Source organism: Sphaerodactylus townsendi, linkage group LG07 (assembly GCF_021028975.2).
Source record: "Sphaerodactylus townsendi isolate TG3544 linkage group LG07, MPM_Stown_v2.3, whole genome shotgun sequence".
Classification (NCBI taxonomy): Eukaryota; Metazoa; Chordata; class Lepidosauria; order Squamata; family Sphaerodactylidae; genus Sphaerodactylus; species Sphaerodactylus townsendi.
The window spans coordinates 74,390,881-74,411,157 of NC_059431.1; the positions used below are offsets into that span (position 1 = coordinate 74,390,881).

Genomic DNA, 20,277 nt, shown 5'->3' on the forward strand with positions numbered 1-20,277 from the left:
CATAATGTCGTCTCCAATATGTTTCTCCTTCTTCCCAGAACTATCCTTTACGCTAATAAAATATGTAAGGAAAATAATTATATGAGTCATACCTGGAGTTTTGACATTTCTCAGCTGTGATGGGGTATCATAAATTTCCAAAATCCAGTCACCAGCTGCTTTTTCACCCCAGCAATGAGTAGTCATGAAATCCCAGTTTTTGAACCCTTCCATGGAATGGTCAAATAACCTTTAAAAAAAAGGGGAGGATAACAATATACATGATCAAATAAACCTTAAAAAGGGAACATGAATGAAAACAGTTGCATCTACCTGTAACTGTTGTTCATCAAGTTATCTACTATGTAGTCATACACCTGGGATACGTGCAGACCTGCCATGATAGAAGCTTTCCAAAGCCACAGAGTGTGCTTTCCCTGCCAAAATGGTAATGTAATAGGAGGGAAATCCAACACTGCCCCAATGAAGACTATGCATTGTGTGAGGAACAAGAAGGATTTGTACTGACTAATCATGAGGCCAAGATTATCAAAAACCCCAACATTAACTTGACATATGAATTTAGCATGTCATGGGAGAAGACAGCAAATATAGGAAAACACTGCATTCCAGGGTCCTTAATAGTTCAATCAGGGAGGTATTTGGTAAAGACTCTTGGGGCTGTGGCGGCCCAAAGGACAGTATATTGGACACGTTTATCATCACATGTAAGTGCAGATATTGCCTAGATATTGAGACAACAGAAATATGAAAATATGCAACTTTAAGTTCCAAAAGAAGCAAACCACTCATTTATTTGTAAAAAGTCAGTCAAGGAAACCATTTAAAAAATCAAAAGTATAAAGAAAACATTTAGGTTTCTAAAGTCCAAAAGTTCTAAAGTCCAGCACCCCTTTTAGGAACCAAGAAATATCTGTAATAGAAAACATATTTCATATAAGGACAGTACTACTTCAATTGCAGTTTTAATGAACAGGGTTTCAACCTAATTTTTCAACCTGATATAACAAGGGTTGTGGGGGAGGGGACACAACTGTGAGAAACATCACAGCTTTCCATAGTGAGATAAGATCAGGCTGACAAAAATGGCATAACCTTTTATGGAATTTTTTTTAGTGCTCCATCCCTAGATAAGGGAAGTAGTCAGAAAGGCTGCTACTGGAGAGGTTGATGCCCATTGGGGATTGAAATATGCCTTTAGGCCTTTGTTTGGAATAGCAGACCTTATTATGCTGCTGCAGGAAGATGAATTGTGTTGGGTAGAACCTTCTGAAATTGACCCTGGGTATTATAAAAGCCCTACATGTGGTATGATAACCAGTACCTGGTCCATAGTCTGGGTTTGTAAGTAGCTGTATTTCCCACAGACTGTGCCATGCATGTTTTTTTGAATGCACCCAACAGTATCATCCATTTGCATGCTAAAAGGATAGCACCTTCAAAAGGAAAACCTTTACGTTTCCCACTGGAATAGTTGGAACAGGCTACTGAATGTAGCCAATCATGTGTCTGAGGATTATGGAGGCCGTCATGCTGTACTAGCAGAATTCATTACGTGGTTTGCAGTGTTAATTTTCGTTCTGGAGAACTTAATGGCTTCACCTCAGTCAATCTCTTGTTTTAATCAGGAAGGTCTCCCAGAAGCCTGACATTCTTTTCTACAGGAATAACTTGTAGCAGCCCATAACTGGTAGCAGCCCACAGTTGACTAATGTGAGTTAGAGGGAAGCTCAGGAACAGACCTGACTATTCAACTATCCAATTTGTGTCCCTCCCTAACTATTTGGGTTGAGTGATAGGATGCTGTTTGCTTATTATGGGTGGATTCCACAACTAGAGAGTTAGCTCCTGTGTGGCCAAAAGAGATTTACCACTGTCTTTGGTCGAATCCCCACTACCATCTTAGCCAGGTTTCAGAACACAAACTAACCAGGTTTGAGGGATGACCTCCCCGGTTGAATCCCCACTATCGTCTTAGCCAGGTTTCAGAACACAAACTAACCAGGTTTGAGGTCGTTTGTGTTCTGAAACCTGGCTAAGACGGTAGTGGGGATTCGACCAGGGAAGTCATCCCTCAAACCTGGTTAGTTTGTGTTCTGAAACCTGGCTAAGACGGTAGTGGGGATTCGACCTTTGTCAGCCCAGTATAAAGATTCCACCTTCTGAGCAGAAGGGCAGGGACAGTTCTGTTCTAGCAGATTCTGTAGCATAGGGAATGACACTTGTCTAACAGACTCAGATTGTCCGGCCTTGAAGACAAGATTGATGGTTTTCAGAGATGATGATGAAGATGATGATAATGATTTCAAATGAATTGGCTATCTGCTCTGAGCAGAGGCACAGGTTCTCACTAGATGAAAGGAGCATGCCCCCTCCCCACACCCCGACTCACTGGAGGATAATTCTGAAGGGAGCTTAGACTCAATGCTGGAGCTACCAGATAAGAGTATATTAGAAATAAGAATATATTAGAACCACTGGAAGAGCGTGGGATAAATTGTCTTAACTTTGAGTGATGGACATGACAAGGCAGTGCGGATGGAGACTGGCATCAACATCAACACCAAGGCAATAATGAAAAATCCTTCTGCAGAATGGAAGGGCATGGATCTGAGAGAAGACATGGAACTGAGAAAAGCAGTCTTTCTGCACTGGATCTGAATGGGAGGACTAGCATTGTGGAAATGTAGACAGAGATGCAGCCTCATCCACAATCTCTGCAAGCCCATTTCCTCAACTTGCCCCAGCCAAGACAGAACCCAGGTGAAAGAAGGAGCTCCTCAGAGCCCTCAAATAGAGAAAAGCTCAAATTCAATCCCATCCCTGGACAGCAAAGTCACCTCAAAATCAAGTGGATTCAAACTGGGGGATCCATATGAGGAGGGTAAGATGGTTCTAACAGAACTAATGGAGAGGTGTCTGCTGCAGGAGGTACAACAGTGGCTGAACTACAACAGTTCATCAAGTCCAGCACTCTGTCAGAATAGCCAACCAATTTCTTTGGACAGCCAATAGCAGAGCACAGATGCTGCTATTGCTTCCTGGCACTTGTACAACTGGTTGCTATCTGACTGGTGATAGATTTGATGACTCATACAGGCTCAAAGAATGCTGTGGAAAGGAGATTGTAAGGAATGTTATGCACGGACATCAATGGCTGCTGCCACGCTAACATGGAAATGTGTGCTTATGCTGTTAACACTTCTTAATTCTGTCAAAAGATATCCTAAGACACAGAAAGTACATATTTGAAATCACTGTGTTTGAGTCCACAGATGTTGAAAAAATAAACCATTTCTGTACTAGTGTAGAGCTTTTCTTATAAAGTGTTCCAGTTCAAACTAGCAGCTGGACTTGTAAGGGATCCTGATAGGTATGGCTAACGGGGCATGAAATGGAACTAGTATTTTTATGCCACAGAATGCTTTTCTGAGCTTTGAACCTGTAGATAATTCAACATGCTATTCTTTGAACAGCTATTCTCCATGGGTGCTCCAGTGACAACTTACAGGCTGGAAGAAGTAACCACTGAGGAATTCAGGACAACAATCTTTCAACTCCTTATTATCCCACCTTTCTGTGGAGGAAAATTCAAATATTCTCAACAATCTAGAGCAGATAAACACTATGAAAATGCAGTCCCGGACTTACCTGAAGCTGCCATTGCAGCTGGAAAGGGGCAAGCGGAAAAGGCCAGCTGCGGTGGGAGTGGCTGCACCCAGCCCGGAGTCATGTGATGGGGTCCCATCATTTGACAAGGAAGCCTGGGTGCATCTACATAAGGTGGCGCCTGGTAGGCCCTGGCCTCTTTCAAGGCCACAGAGCGAGAGGACCCACCCTTCCCCCTTGTTTTCTGGGTTGGATTGGTTGAATTTATTATTGAATGTTAATTTGCTTTTTGTTGCAGTGTAGGTGGGTTTTGGGCATAGGGGCACATCCTTTCCAGGAAAGCCGAGCTTGCATGCCACACCTCCCAATGGCTTGGGGACCTCTTATTGAGGTCTGAAGGTGGGGCGGGCTTGATAACTCAAGCTGTGGAGGCTCTGCTAGGGAGCCCGTTAGCCCCAGAAGGAAGGGGTGTCAAATAATGGGCAGACACTCAGGTGGCACCTAGTAACTTTCCCAATTACCCAATAGGGATTGGGGATGGTGCCAAGTTTGGCAGGATTGCCCAGAAGATAGGATGTGCCCCTTATGCTCGCCCAGCTTCCTATGTTGGTTTTAATAAAATGTGCTGCAGCCAAAGTTCATTCCAAAAGAAAGTTGAGTCTGTGGGCATTGGTAAATAAGCCTCTGCACATCAGCACACAAAACTTTCTCAACTCTTAAGTTACTACAGTCATTTATCCCAAAATTTAAGAGGATATGCCAAATCTTGAAAAATGCCCAGATCACTAATGTTTGTTTTTCTATAATCTCCCATGCCTTTCCATTCATACAAGCAGAAAAGTTTCCAATGTCTTTGAAGAGTTAATCACAAATCTCTAGACCTCTATTGTGGGTGATGGGAAAAAACTTCCACAGATTAATTAGAAATAGGTCCGATCAAAAGCATTAAAAGCATAGCTCAGGGGTCTTCACCTTCTTGAGCCTGGGGTATCTTTTGACACAGGGTGGTGGAGTCAACCACAAACTTTCAAGGAGTGAGGTCATGCATAACTCTAGTAGCAACTGAAATCTTCAACATTTCAGAGAGAAGCTCTGATAACTTTTTAAAGGAACATACTGTTTTACTTTCTAGCTTACACACAACTAACCTTCAGCTGCATAATAAAGATCCTTGTGCTATAGTGGCAACAGGTGTGAAAGCAACAGTTTTTGAATTGGCACAGCCAATCAGATTTCCAGTGGTCCATCAGAAACCACACTTAGCCTTTTCCACCTTCTAAAAATATTGGGTGGGCTCCAGGAAACACACTAGTGGGCCCCATGGGGTTCACAGTTGCCAAATTGAGGTCCTGAGCATAGCTCTTTTCACAAGCAAATCTTTTCTATTTCACCCTTACCAGTTCCTACCTCTGCACCATTAAAATGATGGGTATAATCAAGAAGGTTACAGTGAAAAAGGAAATTGGTGAACATTGCTCTTTCTGGTCACAGAAGTAGTTCATATCATTAGATATAAGTTTAAATAAACAGGCAGCAAGGAATGAAAGATAACAAGCAGTTAATCTATGAGATCCAAAGACTGTGTGAGTAACAATTTCCAAAGTGACATTTGTCATATTATGGAATATAAGGAACAGTGAAAGTAAATCTAAAATAATTGCCCCCCTCCCCCTCCCACACCGCCATGCCAGCAACTTAGGAAACTCTGGCCGTTTCCGCACGGCCACGCTGGGGGGGGGGGTGCGTCGGTCCCGGCAGGGGCAGGGAAGACGGCACAGTGTTGCGCCGTCGCCCGAACGACATACCTTCCCTGTGACCTTCCGGTACATCGCCCAGGCCAGGGGACACGCCCCCTGCCCAACCGCTCTGGAGTCGCAGGGCAGGGGGGCATGTCCCCTGGCCTGGGCGATGCACCGGAAGGACGCAGGGAAGGTACGTCGTTCGAGAAAGGGGGGGAATGATGTTTTCCAGCCACTGCCGTTTGCACAGCAGCGGCTGCAAGCCACTGTTTCCAGAAAACCTCACTCGGGGAGTGAGGTTGGGAAAAAGTGGCTTCGCACCGCTGGGGGGGAGCGAGGGCAGTGTTGCTGCGATGCAGCTGCGCCCCCCATGCGAACAGCTCCCTAGGGATGGCGTTTTTGCCGTCCCTAGGGCGCTGTTATTGGCTCGTGCGGAAAGGGCCTCTATGTAAAAACTACAGAATTTTAAGCCATCATTTTTCCCAATTTTTTAATCAAGGCAGGAGTCCCTATGCTTAAAACACCCCGAAGAAAGAAATTAACAGCCTTTGCTTGATCTAAGAAGGGAGCAAATACTGCAGCAAATACTGGACAGTTCTTCTTTGCCAAACTACAATTTATAATTTAGAGATTCCCACTTTTTAAATACAATTTTTACCTTAATTTTTGCCCTGTTTTAAGATCTTTTTGATATATATTCTGATATCTTTTGAAATTATTCAAAATTGTCAATCTGGATGTCTTCATTAGCCTTTCCTCCTTTATTTTTCCTTCTTGAGGCACATTTATGCTAACAACCATTTCTAATTTGTAAACACCTCCCTTGAATGAACTTTCTTTAGCAATGTTGGCAAGTTTTTCTTTTAATTGGACATAACCTAAAAGAGCACTGACTCTCAGCAAGCTTTTAAACTTTATCAGAGTTCCTTTCTAATAAATGCTTTTACACTGAATTAATGAAATACACTTTGAAATGAAAATGTTTCCATGTATTGTCATTTTCTAGAGCTCATCTGTTTAATACTTTATCTTATAAATGTACCTACAAGTAGTAGAATAGATATATGACAACAAGAAATGAGTGGTGATGTGTGGTAGGAAAGAAACGAAGCACTTAACATGTTCTTATTTTAGCATAAGTTTTTTATGGACTAGAGTCCAAAAAGTATAAAGAGATCAAATATTTATTATCAGTAGTTTATTTGCCTTTGATTATGTCCCTATTTCATTGGCTTTATCCATTTACTTTCTTCCAGTGCCATGGCATTTTAGCTGCCGTTTTTCACAGCAAGCCTCCCTCCAGCCGAGCATATACTTCTGCTTTTCCTTTTACTTTGTTACAAATGTTTTAAGAACATTTGTTTTAATATCTTCAAAATCTGCCTATGACTCTTTGGTTTGCATAATTTATTTCTTTTTAACCTTTAGATTATCAGCTTTTTGATGATAGTCCTTACATGTAATCATATTTTTAGTCAAACAATGTATTTGTATTATATCTACAGTAATCATATTGAACTTGAATGCCTTTGCTATTGCTTAGGGTATACTTCACTTTGCCCTATATGTAGTTTAAAAATATGTAGTTTAAAAATGTAGACACTGTGCACTGAAGAATTCTTACTGTTCTCACAAGAAGTGAATATTTCACACTGTAATACAGTTTAAAAGGGAAAAGGTAATTTCTTAGACTTAAGCTTTCTTGTGCTACTTCCTAATTTTTAGCAACACTTATATCCCTAGAGCGATAGAACCTATTTATTTTTCATTTGTTGAGTGCCTGCCTGGAGCAATACTAATGCATTGCAATAGAACTTGTTTCTAGCAATTATATAAACAGAAACACTCAGAGCCTTTCAAGGGTTCATTAATATCTACTGAAAACCAAAAGCACCCACCCGCACCCCCTCAAAAAGAAGCACCTATACAGAATTAAGAATTTTTGAATGAAAGTGGAAGCACACAAAGTAGAATGGAATAGTGCAAAGGAATTCGTTAAAATACTAGCTGAGAATGAGAGTAAAATAGTTCAGAATTAGTGTATTAAAATTTACCAATTCAGAATCTGGTTGGTTGACAAGAGGTTTTAGAACCTTACTTAAAAAGGCTAATAAAATAATAAATAATAAATAAAATAAAATGTACTGTCAAGGCAAAACATAGTGATCCAAAATGATGATTGGGAAAGGTTCTCCAAGCTGTCCCATCAATCAAAGAAGCTCATCTGGTGGGCACACAAAATAGTGCTTTTTTTGGGGGTGGTGGTCCCACTGTTATGGAACAACTTCCCCAGGAACAGGCAACTGAACACAGTTTGAGTAATAAAATTTTTAAAATATTGGCACCCCTAATTTAGATTTTAAACTGTCATCTTTAATATTTAATAACTGTTGCTTTATTTATACTGTAAGTCACCTTGACGGCCGCAAAGTATAAAGGCAGCCATTAAACACTGCTACTACTACTACTAATAATGTTCCATCTCATGGGGTTTTGGAGGCAAGAAGCAGATGTGGTTTGCCATTATTTTCCTCTGCATGGTTGTCTCCTAAGTGAGCACTAACAGTACTTAGCTTCTGAGTTCTGATGAACTCGGGCTAGGCTGGGTTATTAAAACTGCTAGAAAAACAAGTTAATATTGCTTTCAAATCAAAGATTGGAGAAGTGGCTTTTTCAGTGGAGAATATAGTATGATTATCAGAAGAACAGGAAGAAATGTGGGAAAAAATGGACAGAGGTATCAACACATCTTTACCTCCACAAGAGCTTTAAACATCCAGCATGATCCAGCATGATCTACTGAGGGTTGAAAGGAAAAGGAAAAGATCCAAAGAGTAAGAAGTTTCCACTGGGATTTTACAGGATCCAGTCCACTGATCAGAAATGACCTTGGTCTCTCAGTGTCTGTAAGTCAAAATAACTAGAAACAGAACTCTCTAAGTACCAGGTGTTTGGGATAAAATCTTAGAATATCTGACTGGCCCCTGAATACTGGACATAACAAACTTTTGGCTTGACCAATCATGGCAGTTCTTCTGAAAATCAATGCACTCATAATTTTTTTGTTTCTAGCAAGCTCACTTAGGTGGTTTCCCCACAGAACAGATACAGCACATCAGAAGTGGGGCTTCCACGTGTTAGGTTTCTCACAGTGTTCCTGTCCCAGTCCCCAACATCATTGGGGCTTTTTATTTTTCTGGGGCTTTTTCTTTAATTTGGCAATTTCATATTGTTATATAGTTACTATTTTACTCATGTATCTCTGCAGTGCAAAAGAATAGAGACTTGGTTGTTTTTTAAAAAAAAGATCACCACAGTGCCAGCGTCAGAAAAAATGGCTGCTCTGTGAGCAGGAAAATCTGAACTTCCCCATTTGCATGGGAATCATCCTGGCTTTATGATGACCTTCTCCAAAACTTAGCAGCAAAGAAGGTTTGGGAAAGATCAGAGAAAAACAGGGAAAAACCCAGGAGGGACACAAATTTGACATAATGCTATGGGGAAGCAGGAAAAACCTCCACTTCCCAACAGCGTTGAGCCCAGAACACATAACCCATGGGGAAAAGGCCTCAGTAAGAACTGGAAATATTAAGATTTCACAAAATATATTCTTTCTGCATCATCAAAGAAGAGCTAAAATCAGTGAAACATTATCCGGAAGTGGAAGTGAGTTAATGAAAAACTATATTTTTTGGTTTGTTTTGCCATCAAGACACTGCTGACTTATGACAACACCTGATAGGGTTGCCAAGGCAAAAAACATTCCCCGGTGGTATTTATTTATTTATAGATTTTTGCCCCGCCCATCCCCGAAGGGCTCAGGGCAGCAATACAACATCCTAAAAACACTGCTAGATTTAAAATAATAAATATCCTGTAACACTAAAACAATTTGTACAATATAACAGCTGAAACAACCAAGATGTGACTTAAAATCTCAATTTATCACCCAGGAGGCCAGAAAGATAGATGACAGCCTGGCTGGCCTCCAGAGAAACCTGGCGGAATAGCTCCATCTTACAGGCCCCGCAGAAACAACTCAAGTCCTGCAGGGCCCTGATCTCATTTGGGAGCATATTCCACCAGGTAGGGGACAGCTGGATAGTTTTTGGGCCAGGGATTACCAGACGGTTCTCCTCCAGCCTACATGGGCAATATGGGGAAAGGCGGTCCCTAAGGAGGAAGGTGTGACAAATGCACTTATAAAGCATTCAGTTTCCAGGGTGAAAGTCTGCCCTGAAGGGGTTAAGCCCTGGCCAGCCCTGATTGGCCAGAAAAAAATGGCAAGAATATAAAAAGAGTCAGCCAGAGTGCTGAGGGCTTTTTGGTCTTTTGGGTTCTGTGTGTCTTCGGGTACGTTTTGGCAGAGTGAGCAAATCAAGCAGAGATCTGTCACTGCTGTTGGTCTGGCAGGAGTCAGACAGTACACTCTGTAAGCTGAGGAAGCTTACCAGAGACATCAGGATGGTGTTTTGGCAGAAAACCTCTATCTAAGCTAAAGTCTGTCCTAACAAGTACAACACCAGTCTTGGGAGGCCCAGTCCAGTGGCAGTGGGGCCAGTTTGGAAGGTGGGAGAGGGAGGCTTGTGTGCCAGAATCCCACAGGGCAGAGCCTGGGGAGTGTTGTTTAGTTGTTAGGTACCGTGGACTACTGTCTGTCAGAAGAGGGAGTGTAATGCTCTTAAATCAAACCATTTCCTGAAGTAAAATCTTTCCTAAGTGACACCTGCGAGTGTCTGTGACTGTTTTGCAAGTAAAGTGCCAACAACATCTCTGAAACCAACAAGCTTTAAAATCCTCTCAGGTTACCTGAGAAGCCTACATCTAAGCCAGTAACAAACGTTCAAGTTTTGGTCAAGTTACACCTGTTCCAGTCTATTTTGTCTGAGTGTGTGTCCCAAGTAAGAGTGGTGTCCATTTAATCAGTTTGTGGGCTACAGTATATATTGGTGGCAGCGAAAAACAAATTAATTAATAGGAAGGTTCCTAAAACAACTGACAGGAATCCTTCCTGTACCAGAAGCTAACGCTCTTTCGTTATATAAGGCAATGACATAGTATGCCACTGCCTTCCTCCATGTCATGAGCCTGCCATTTCCTGGTGGTCTCCCTTCCAAATATTGACCAAGGCTATCAAGATCAGGCTATCCAGGGCTATCCAGTTCAGGGCAGTGAAAAATTACATACAGAGATAATCTCTGGTTTTTTTAACCCTGTGTATATGAATTTTCCATGTGCATTCCCAACATTTGGATGTTTTGATGTAGTCATAGGAAGACAACTATACAAAAGAAGGATGAAAAAGGATCAGCCACTTCAACATTCTCCCCCAAGTATTCAGCCATAGCCCAAGACAGAATTATGTGTCTATTTTCTGCTTATGTCAAAAGCGACATCATACCCTGAAGTCAGCAATTATTGTTTATAAAATAATGATACTATAAATGCTAAAATAATGTTCACACACAGATATGAAAAAATAAGTATGGCTCCCAGGCAGTCACCCATTCTGATGGAGACTTGCTAGATCTGCTTAGCTTCAGCAAGGTTGCTGTATCATGTATCTGTATTACACCTCCTAGGCCTATAAAAATCAAAGACATGGTCCTATGCACAAGCTTACAATCTAATAAAATAAAGGAACTGAAAGGGAAGCAGCAAGTCATCAACAAAGAAAAGCTGATTTGCTGGAGATGCAGTGTTTCAGAGGAAGAAGAAGAAGAAATGTTTGGATTTATATCCCCCCTTTCTCTCCTGCAGGAGACTCAAAGGGGCTTACAATCTCCTTGCCCTTCACCCCTCACAACAAACACCCTGTGAGGTAGGTGGGGTTGAGAGAGCTCTGAGAAGCTGTGACTAGCCCAAGGTCACCCAACTGGCGTGTGTGGGAGTGCACAGGCTAATCTGAATTCCCCAGATAAGCCTCCACAGCTCAGGCGGCAGAGCTGGGAATCAAACCCGGTTCCCCCAGATTAAATACACGAGCTCTTAACCTCCTACGCCACTGCTGCTCCTACGCACAACAATAGCTATCAGAAAATGAAAGAATATGCTTTTCATATTGTCAATCTGTATCATATAACAAAGACTGTCAGGTTCCCCTGCCCACTGGTGTGGGTGGGGGCAGTAGGATTGCAGCTCTAGGTTGGGAAATTCCTGGAGCTTTGGAAGTGGAGCCTGGAGAGGATAGGGAGCTTAGTGGGGCACAATGACATACAATCCATCCTCCAAAGCATCCATTTTTCCCAGGGAGATTAACTGTAATTCCGGGAGATCCTAAGGCCCCACCTAGAGGCTGGCATTCCTACATTATCATAATTTATAATCAACAAAACCCTTAAATTTTCCATTGTGCAGGTAGTATATTTCTTATATGCCCATATGAACAATTTTGTTTATTTTATAAACTCTTTTATAACTTCTGTTTTTTGCAACTTCTGTTTTGTTGTTCTCCTGTTTCTCAAGCTGCTCCCACATTCCAGATGGTTTCATGTTTCCTGGCTTCAGCATCAACCAACTGCTTTTTCTCCTAGTGTGGAGGGTGTATCAGAATTGCTTTATTCTGATTGGACAATATCATAGTGGCTATCAAATCAATCTAATCAGGATGAAAACACCATGACTCAAAAGTGCACTTTTATTCCTAAAGGAAAGTTTATAAGTTAGAAAAGGATGCAAAAGAGCCTCCTGGCTCCATTAAAAGTTTTGCAAAAGGCATTTTCAAACTATCACTGAAATATGTATTGTTGAAGGCTTTCACGGCCGGAATCACTGTGGTGCTGTGCGGTTTCCGGGCTGTATGGCCGTGTTCTATCACTGAAATAGTTCTTCACTAATTAAAAGCAGAACTGAACATTCCCCATTCTTTATTACAATTATTAAGGGCAATTGATTATATTGCATCTGTTACTATAGCACCTGCCTGATTTCAAAAAAATTAGAAGGGGGAAAACAAGGGAGAGTGAACCAGAACTATGGGAAATGGCCTAGATTCAGTAATGCACAAGTGAAAATGAAACGAGAACGCAATTCTGCTTGTGTAAGATGCTGTACAATACCTAGCAATTTCCTCCCTATATCTTATTGTGCCCAAAATGGCTTGCACAGATAGAAAAGCAATTCAGGACACATTGTGGGCCTAGCATGAACTTTTTTTCACACTCCTGCTCACAGAAGAGGCCAAGCACATATGTAAAACTTCCGGTGAATCCAAGCTAGATATCACTACCAAAAAAGACTGCTAATAAGTCAATCTTCCTGAAGTGTTGTTTTATCCAACTACTGAGCTAGGAAGGAACAGGAGGAAGAGCTTTGATTGTATACAGGACTATGCAGTAAATTTGAGTCCAATATAGATAGATGCCTATAATTCCTATGCTTGTTATGAAAGAACTTTGCTATGGGTTACATTGTAATCATGCTGGACATTGTCTGTTTCTACTTATAATGGTGTCATACTGGGCTGTATTTTGGAACCCACTCCATTTAATTTTTACATTAACTCAATAGTTAAAGTTTACTTGACTCCAGTTTTCATACCCGCAAACTGAGCTCTAGACAGCTTTCAACTTTGCTTTTATGCAGATGATGCAGAACTGCCTTCTCATTGCAACATGGGCTTAAGGCATATACTGAAAGTTCTTGCATGGTAATGTGACAATGATATAGTGACCATTAACTATAGCAAGTCCAAAATCATTGTGGTATTTTCTCAGTTTATTTCTTAGACAGAAAGGGAAAATACTGGACTTTCCCAGTTTCCACTTGAAAATCATAGGCTCCTTCCGCACATGCAGAATAATGCACTTTCAAACTGCTTTCAGTGCTCTTTGAAGCTGTGCAGAATAGCAAAATCCACTTGCAAACAGTTGTGAAAGTGGTTTGAAAATGCATTATTCTGCGTGTGCGGAAGGGGCCATACTTTCTGAGAGCCAGCGTGGTGTAGTTAAGAAGAGGTGGACTCTAATATGGAGAACTGGGTTTGATTCTCCACTTCTCCACATGAGCACCAGTCTTGTCTGATGACCTGGATTTGTTTCCCCACTTTCACACATTCCTTCTGGGTGACCTTGGGCTAGTCACAGTTCTTCAGAACTCTCTCAGTTCCAGCCATCTCACAAGATGTTGGTTGTTAGGAGAGGAAGGAAAAAGAGTTTGTGAACCCCTTTGAGTCTTTTTACAGGAGAGAAAGGGGTCTTCTTCTTCTTCTTCTTCTTCTTCTTCTTCTTCTTCTTCTTCTTCTTCTTCTTCTTCTTCTTCTTCTTCTTCTTCTTCTTCTTCTTCTTCTTCTTCTTCTTCTTCTTCTTCTTCTTCTGCTTCTGCTTCTGCTTCTTCAATGAATGTTAAAATAATCACCAAGAAACAAAGTGCCATACCAAATTCACTGACTACCCTTGGGCTATATATCTATAGATACATATCAGAACACATGATAGACAAGTAAGATTTAAAATGGAAAGTAAAATAATCACAATGTCAAGTGTGGAACATTCAGGCCACACAGAGATATACACTGGGGCATTAATAAACTCTCTTCAAAATCTAACTCCCCATTTTTATTAACACAATTATTAATGACTTTAATAGTAAAAATTAGTGATAATTAGTAACAGTAGTTAATAGTCAGATCTCTTCTATTACATGCTTCTCTACTGCAGACCTCAGAGAGGTCAGAGAGATACAGACAGAAAACCTACTTGCAAGATTCCCTCACCTCCAGCTTCCCAAGCTGACATGCCTTGGTATACCCCTAAAGAAAATTACATTTTCTAACACAGTGCATTGTGAACATGACAGAATACCCATATGAGGTACTTGAGGACATGTGGAGACAAAAATAATCTCAGCTGGTCCTATCCCCTTGTCTCCTACAGACAAACTGATCCTAGCCCTGAGCAGCAGGACATGACTGGGTGTGGGAAAGTCCAACAAAAAGTGAAAAATGGATAAAGCAATGCTACAACTAATGAAAACTTTTAAATAAATAAATAAGATATAACAAAATTGATAACAAAAATATATTTCCCTAAAGTGTACTGTTATCCTCTATTCTTATTTGGGAATGAAATACATACAGATATTTTTCATTCAAATTCACTGCCTCATCAACTGCCTTCCTGCAAAATTGATCCTGTGACACTTCCTCTATATTCTCTAACAATCTCACCACTCAAGGAGATTACAAGATTACTCATTGTGACAGGGGATCTCAGATTTGCACAGTATTTTTACTCTCCATATAATATATGTATTCTATTCATTTTTGTTTAAAAACCAATAAAGATTAAATTTGTTTTAAACTCTGACCAGATAAATAGTTGAATGTGATTACTATACCTGTTAGCCAAAAGCTGAGACCTTGTTCCAGAGGGAGATGTCAAATAAATTGCCAGGTCACCCCGTCGTGGGTGCATTATAGTGATACGCACAACAACATGTTCCAGGTAGATCACATGGTGATTGGGATTATCTGCACAGCCTGTGGCTTTATATATTGAGCGAACACCATTATCTGGTCCATTACGAATGCTATCTGGTCGTATTGTTCTGTTTCAAAAATACCAATATGGTAGCCGGTGAATACAAGATGACATTTGTTGTTATAACTAATATTTGTTGTTATAATTAACTTTGTTGTTTAACTAGATAGAAAGAAAATTTTGATAACTCGGAAATTAATAGTTTTAACATATGTTTTATTAAAATGTCTGGCTATGTTTCTAAAACTCTGCTGTATTCTACTTTCTGTTCATTGAAGTGTATAACAGTAATACTGCTAGCTTAAGAATAAGCATTATTACATGAAAAAAATTAATTAAAAAGATATTTTATTTAAAAATAATTCTGGATTCCTGAACACATTTTAAAATTATTTTAATTTTTCCTATTAAAAGTAATGTGTGTTTTAGAAGTAACTTGCTCCTAATCTAAAAATATGTGATGACATAAAGATGTCATTAGCTACCATACATACTTCTAGATGTTCTCGATGCAATTTCATTATCACTCATGAAAGAAGAGATAGAATGGACAACATCAATGACCTATATTATTGTACAAACATACTTATTATAAACAAAATATGAGAAAAGACTGTTAGCCCAATCCGGGGGGGGGGGGTAGATGGGCTTCAGATGGGGACAGCATAGCTGTACCCTCTTCTGAGAGGAATGTGAAGGGGTGGCAAAGAAGAAGAAAAAACTTACCAATGGCCTGAAACTCCCAATGGGCTGTGCCTGCACTTTTGCTAACCTAAGTTGTTGCCAGCAAAAGGGGGCATTCCGGGGCTGGAAGGCCTGAGGAAGCCACCCCTGGGAATGCCTCCTTCAGCATTGGTATTCCTGTGCCAGAGGAGCATCAGCACATTAGAGGGATCTGGGTGACCCTGAGCTGCATGACTCCATCATTGTAAGTGGCCCAAGCAGTAATATAAATACGACTTTTGCCACATGGTAATGATGCAGCAGTTGACTTGACACAACAGGCAGGCTCCACAGACCTTTCACCCCCCCCTACCCCATATATATATGTCAAGGTATACTGAACGATGATAGCAACTGTTACATAGTACCTTGGTCATCTGAAACAACTGTAATATATGAGATGTAGTGGTAGCTTTATTACCATGTTAACACAATATTTGTCCAGGGAAGAAAGCTTATTAGCACTAAAATAAAGCTAACCCCTGCGGCATCCAAAGAATGGAAGAGTTTAATAGAATCTGCCTCAACACTATTTATCAAGAGACCATAGGAAAACAAAAGTTGAAAGCCTCATACATTATTAAAACTCTGAATTTATAAAAAGCTGCTTAACTTACATAGCTTATTGATTATTAAATTAGTTCATTTTATGCATTTAATTGTATTTTATTATTATTTATATTGTAAGCCACCTTGAATTCCTATCAGGTAGAAAGGTAGCTAATACATGTCTTAAATAAAATTAGTGCAAATGGACTCCTTGCCTGTTTTTTCCAAACTGATTTAACTGTAGAAAATTCGAGTTTCCTAGCCAAGCATATCCTTTTGGGATATTGGGTGGAATAACTAGTTGTTGCACCAATAGCAGCACTTTCCAAGGAGACTGCGTACTTTCTAAACAGTTTAAGGGAATCTGCCAGGAATTCAACTATACAACCATAGCCTGCAGTAAAACCTTTTCCAGCTAGCATTTGATTATCCAGACTACTCCATTATCTGACACTGCCCAGATGGCAAAATCCTCTCCTTAGCCACCATACTCAACTGTGTGATCCAGCTGGGAAGCTTATGTCTATAGTCACTATTGGATTTCTGTCAGCTGTTGCTGCTAGCTGATGTCATCCTTGGGTGTCTCCTGCCTGTTGTGTAGGACAGTTCTATGGACTGGCTCAAAAGGTTCTGTCAGGTTTGGGACATGATACTTGCAAATTACTCTGGGAAGGGGTGGGGCACAGCAATACACTTAAGTAGCTAAAACATCTAATTAACCAGAAACACCCATTCCCTGTGAATGCCAGGTCAGAGTTTTTTTTCTGTACTACATACAACAGTAATATGTCAGTAAATGTTTTCAGTAAGTATTACTTTATTTGACGATCTGTGTTCTCAACACACACATGCTGGGGAGGCACAGTTATCCACTTTTCTGCTTCCATCACCATAGCTTCAGCATCCATTAATCCAAAGCCATATAGGTGGCTAACTGAAATATAAGCAAAATTGTTACAATCACAAAATATTTTTTTTATCCTTTAGATCAGTGGTTCCCAACCTTTTCCACTCATGTACCCTTTGGTAACCAATTTCCCTAAAATGGTACTCCCATATTGGCAAACCCACTGTGTAATTTTTTTCATGTGCCCCCAAGTGCTCTGGTGTTTACCCCTGGGGTATGCGTACCCCAGATTGGAAACCACTGCTTTAGATAATTCAATAGTAATTACAGGCACTCTCATATTCCTAATTCTTGGGACCCAAACTTGCCTTTTTGCCAAACCAGAGATGCAAAGGCCTAGAAACAAAATTAGAAAAATACAGGACATAAACCCTTTTTCCAACTAATTTTGGAGAGAACTGAAGAAGACCTTCCTATGAAATTTAATTTTTTGGAATGAGGGAAATGATTTTACAGATAAGATTTATTCACTCAAAATGTGTAGCATGAAGATTTTATGTCTAACATTCTACAGCACTCGAAATGTGCAAGCAGAAACCTGCAAGATCTTGCAGGGAGGATTTCATATTCCCCACTCTCGCTATTTCATCTTCTCCTTCACTGAAAACCTTTATAGCCTCTCTGCTTTTCCTGCTTCCTTTTCTCCTTCCTTTTCTCCACCAGCCATCCTATTTTTATCTGCTCCCATCTCCAGTATTCCTTCATTCCCCCAGCACCCTCTACCCTGGAAAACTATGAACTATTTGCATGGTGGAAACAGCTGAGCTAGACTCAGTTGCACAATAGGGGAGCTGCAAGGACTTGCAGGGGCAGGAGACCTTATTTTCACCAATATCCGCTTCCACACACTATTCTTTCCTTCCCCAAGCAACTCCCATATCATCCCTTTTCCCTGCTTCCTTTTCTCCTTCCCATTCACAAGCCTATCTTTTATCTGCCCTTCCATCTTCAGCTATATTTGTTGTTTATTTGTTTTCTTTATACTCTGTCTTTCTGTGACAATTAGTATGCCTTAGCCTTTTTAGGCCTCAAGAGACTTCAAGACTGATCTCTGACAGACTCACTTCAGCCCTCAGTGTACTTTAGCCTGGTGAACTCTGTCTGCATTTCTGAAGAACAGCTATTTATGTAAAGTTGGAGCCAAAATGCTTGCTAATGAGAACAAATCTTGTTCCTTTGCAAATATAAATGTGAGAAGAACATTCACTGAGTTTTACTGACTTTTGACTGTAAAAACAATGGATTACTTTTGAGGGGATGAGGAGGAAGAAGAAGAGTTTGGATTTATATGCCCCTTTCCTGTTAGGAGACTAAAAGGGTCTTACATATTCATTTCCCTTCCTCTGTCCACATCAGACACCTTGTGAGGTAGGTGGGCCTGAGAGAGTTCTGAAGAACTGTGACTAGTCCAAGGTTACCTAGCTGGAATGTAGGAGTGCTAAAGCAAATCTATTTTACAAGATAAGACTGCTGTTCATGTGGAGGAGTGGAGAATCAGACCCAGTTCTCCAGATTAGAGTCCACCTGCTTTTAACCACTATACAGCATTGGAAAAACAGATGCTACGCTGGAAAAACAGTGATACCAAAGACACTGCTCATACATAACCAAGCTTGCTCCTTGACCTGCCATTTTTATTTTGTTTTTAATTTTTTTTAAAAAATGCAATGCTTTAAGCCCACTTTATTTTTACTACAGGAGAGTTAATTCTCTACAGAATTCTCCATCTTTTCAACAGATAAAGACCAGTTGGCTGTTATAGGTTTTCTGGGCTGTGTGGCCATGGTCTGGTACTTTCTGCTCCTAGTGTTTTGCCTGCATCTATGGCTGGCATCTTCAGGAGCATCTCTGAAGATGCCAGCCACAGATATGGGTGAAATCTTAGCAGGAAAAACTACCAGACCACAGCCACACAGCATGGAAAACCCACAACAGCCAGTTGATTCTGGCTGTGAAAACCTTCATCAATACAGATAAAGGCCAGCCAATCCAGGTAGCCAGATGATTAGCCCCAAAGGTTGCCCTTGCCCCAGCATTGTTGTGTCTCCCCAAAAGAGACATCTGTGAAAAATGGCAACCCAGACCATTGGGTCTACAGTGGGGACCCAAAGCAGCTTACATAATTCTCCTCTCTTCCATTTTAACCTCACAATAATCCTGTGAGGTGAATTGGGGGTTGGTGAAGGGGGTGCATGCCTCAGGATGGTTGTTGTTGAACATTAGCAAATAGCATTCCTGGGAGAGTCATGCAAGTCACATGGTGTCAAGTTGTTCAGTGTTTACTGCCATGCCTGACCCAGACCAGTCCTCTCTCAGAAGCCAAAACAGTACTAGAAAAGGCTATGTCCCTTTCACTGCCTTTCACTGCCAAAACCCAGGCTGTTGTGGTTGACTAGCAACTGCCACTGACAGAATTAGTTCCTTAAAGCTACAGGCACTGCTTCTATTATTTGGGGTTTTTTAAACCCCTCCCCCATGTTTTTTAATAGTACCTTTTCTACAGGTCTGCAGAAAGATCTTTTTTGTCTGCCTATAGCCCAATTACTGGATTTATGTACCCACAGATTTGGTCGCATGGTGAATTAGATACACTGATTTCCTGTAGACATACATAATATTTGCAATTACACTTCTTTTATTTGTAAAAGTTGTATGTTACTGTGAAGAGGTTATTCTGGTTACACTATTAGGCAGATTCACACTGGCCTGACAAGGATCTTTGATCTCTGGATATAGCAGGCTCAGATGCTTTACAGTGTTGTAAAATCTGAATGAATTTCCACAAAGGAAGAAAGTTGCCAAACGGTTGTAGATCAGAGAGATTGATCAACAGGGGGCCAGGAAGCAAAGTTTAGCTGGGAACCAAGGGTAGAGAACAAATGAATGACAAGCCTTTGCAAATTTCTGATGAGTTTAAACTAGAACAAAGAAACTAGTCCTACCTTGAATGATTGTAGGGACAAGGTGACAACCAGCCCTGCAAAGTTGACCAGTAGTGAGATTTTTTTTATGGAAAGGGGATTTGCTGTATAGAGATTTCTGCGGAAAGCAGCTGTGTGTGTGAATGAGATAATCAGACAGTTGGTCCCACAAAAATTCAGGCAGAAAGTTCTAAAAACAGCACATGAAATCCCACTTTCAGGTCATTTGGGGATGAAGAAAACTTTGTCCAAAATGTCAAGAAGTTTCTATTGGCCAGGCATTTATAAGGATACACAAGAGTTCTGTAAATCCTGTGATGTGTGTGAAAGGGTGGGTTTCCCACAAGACA

General features: G+C 40.7%; 1 protein-coding gene across 1 annotated transcript in view; it reads right to left on the minus strand.

Moving 5' to 3' along the window:
• The window catches only part of PCSK5 (proprotein convertase subtilisin/kexin type 5), a 215,578-nt gene that overhangs the window by 22,000 nt on the left and 173,301 nt on the right, over nt 1-20,277 (minus strand). The window contains exons 11-13 of the mRNA XM_048504377.1: nt 16,916-17,033; nt 14,685-14,894; nt 93-229 (exon numbers count right to left, since the gene is read on the minus strand). Coding sequence (XP_048360334.1) covers nt 93-229; nt 14,685-14,894; nt 16,916-17,033 — 465 coding nt within the window. The remainder of the gene's footprint in view (nt 1-92; nt 230-14,684; nt 14,895-16,915; nt 17,034-20,277) is intronic.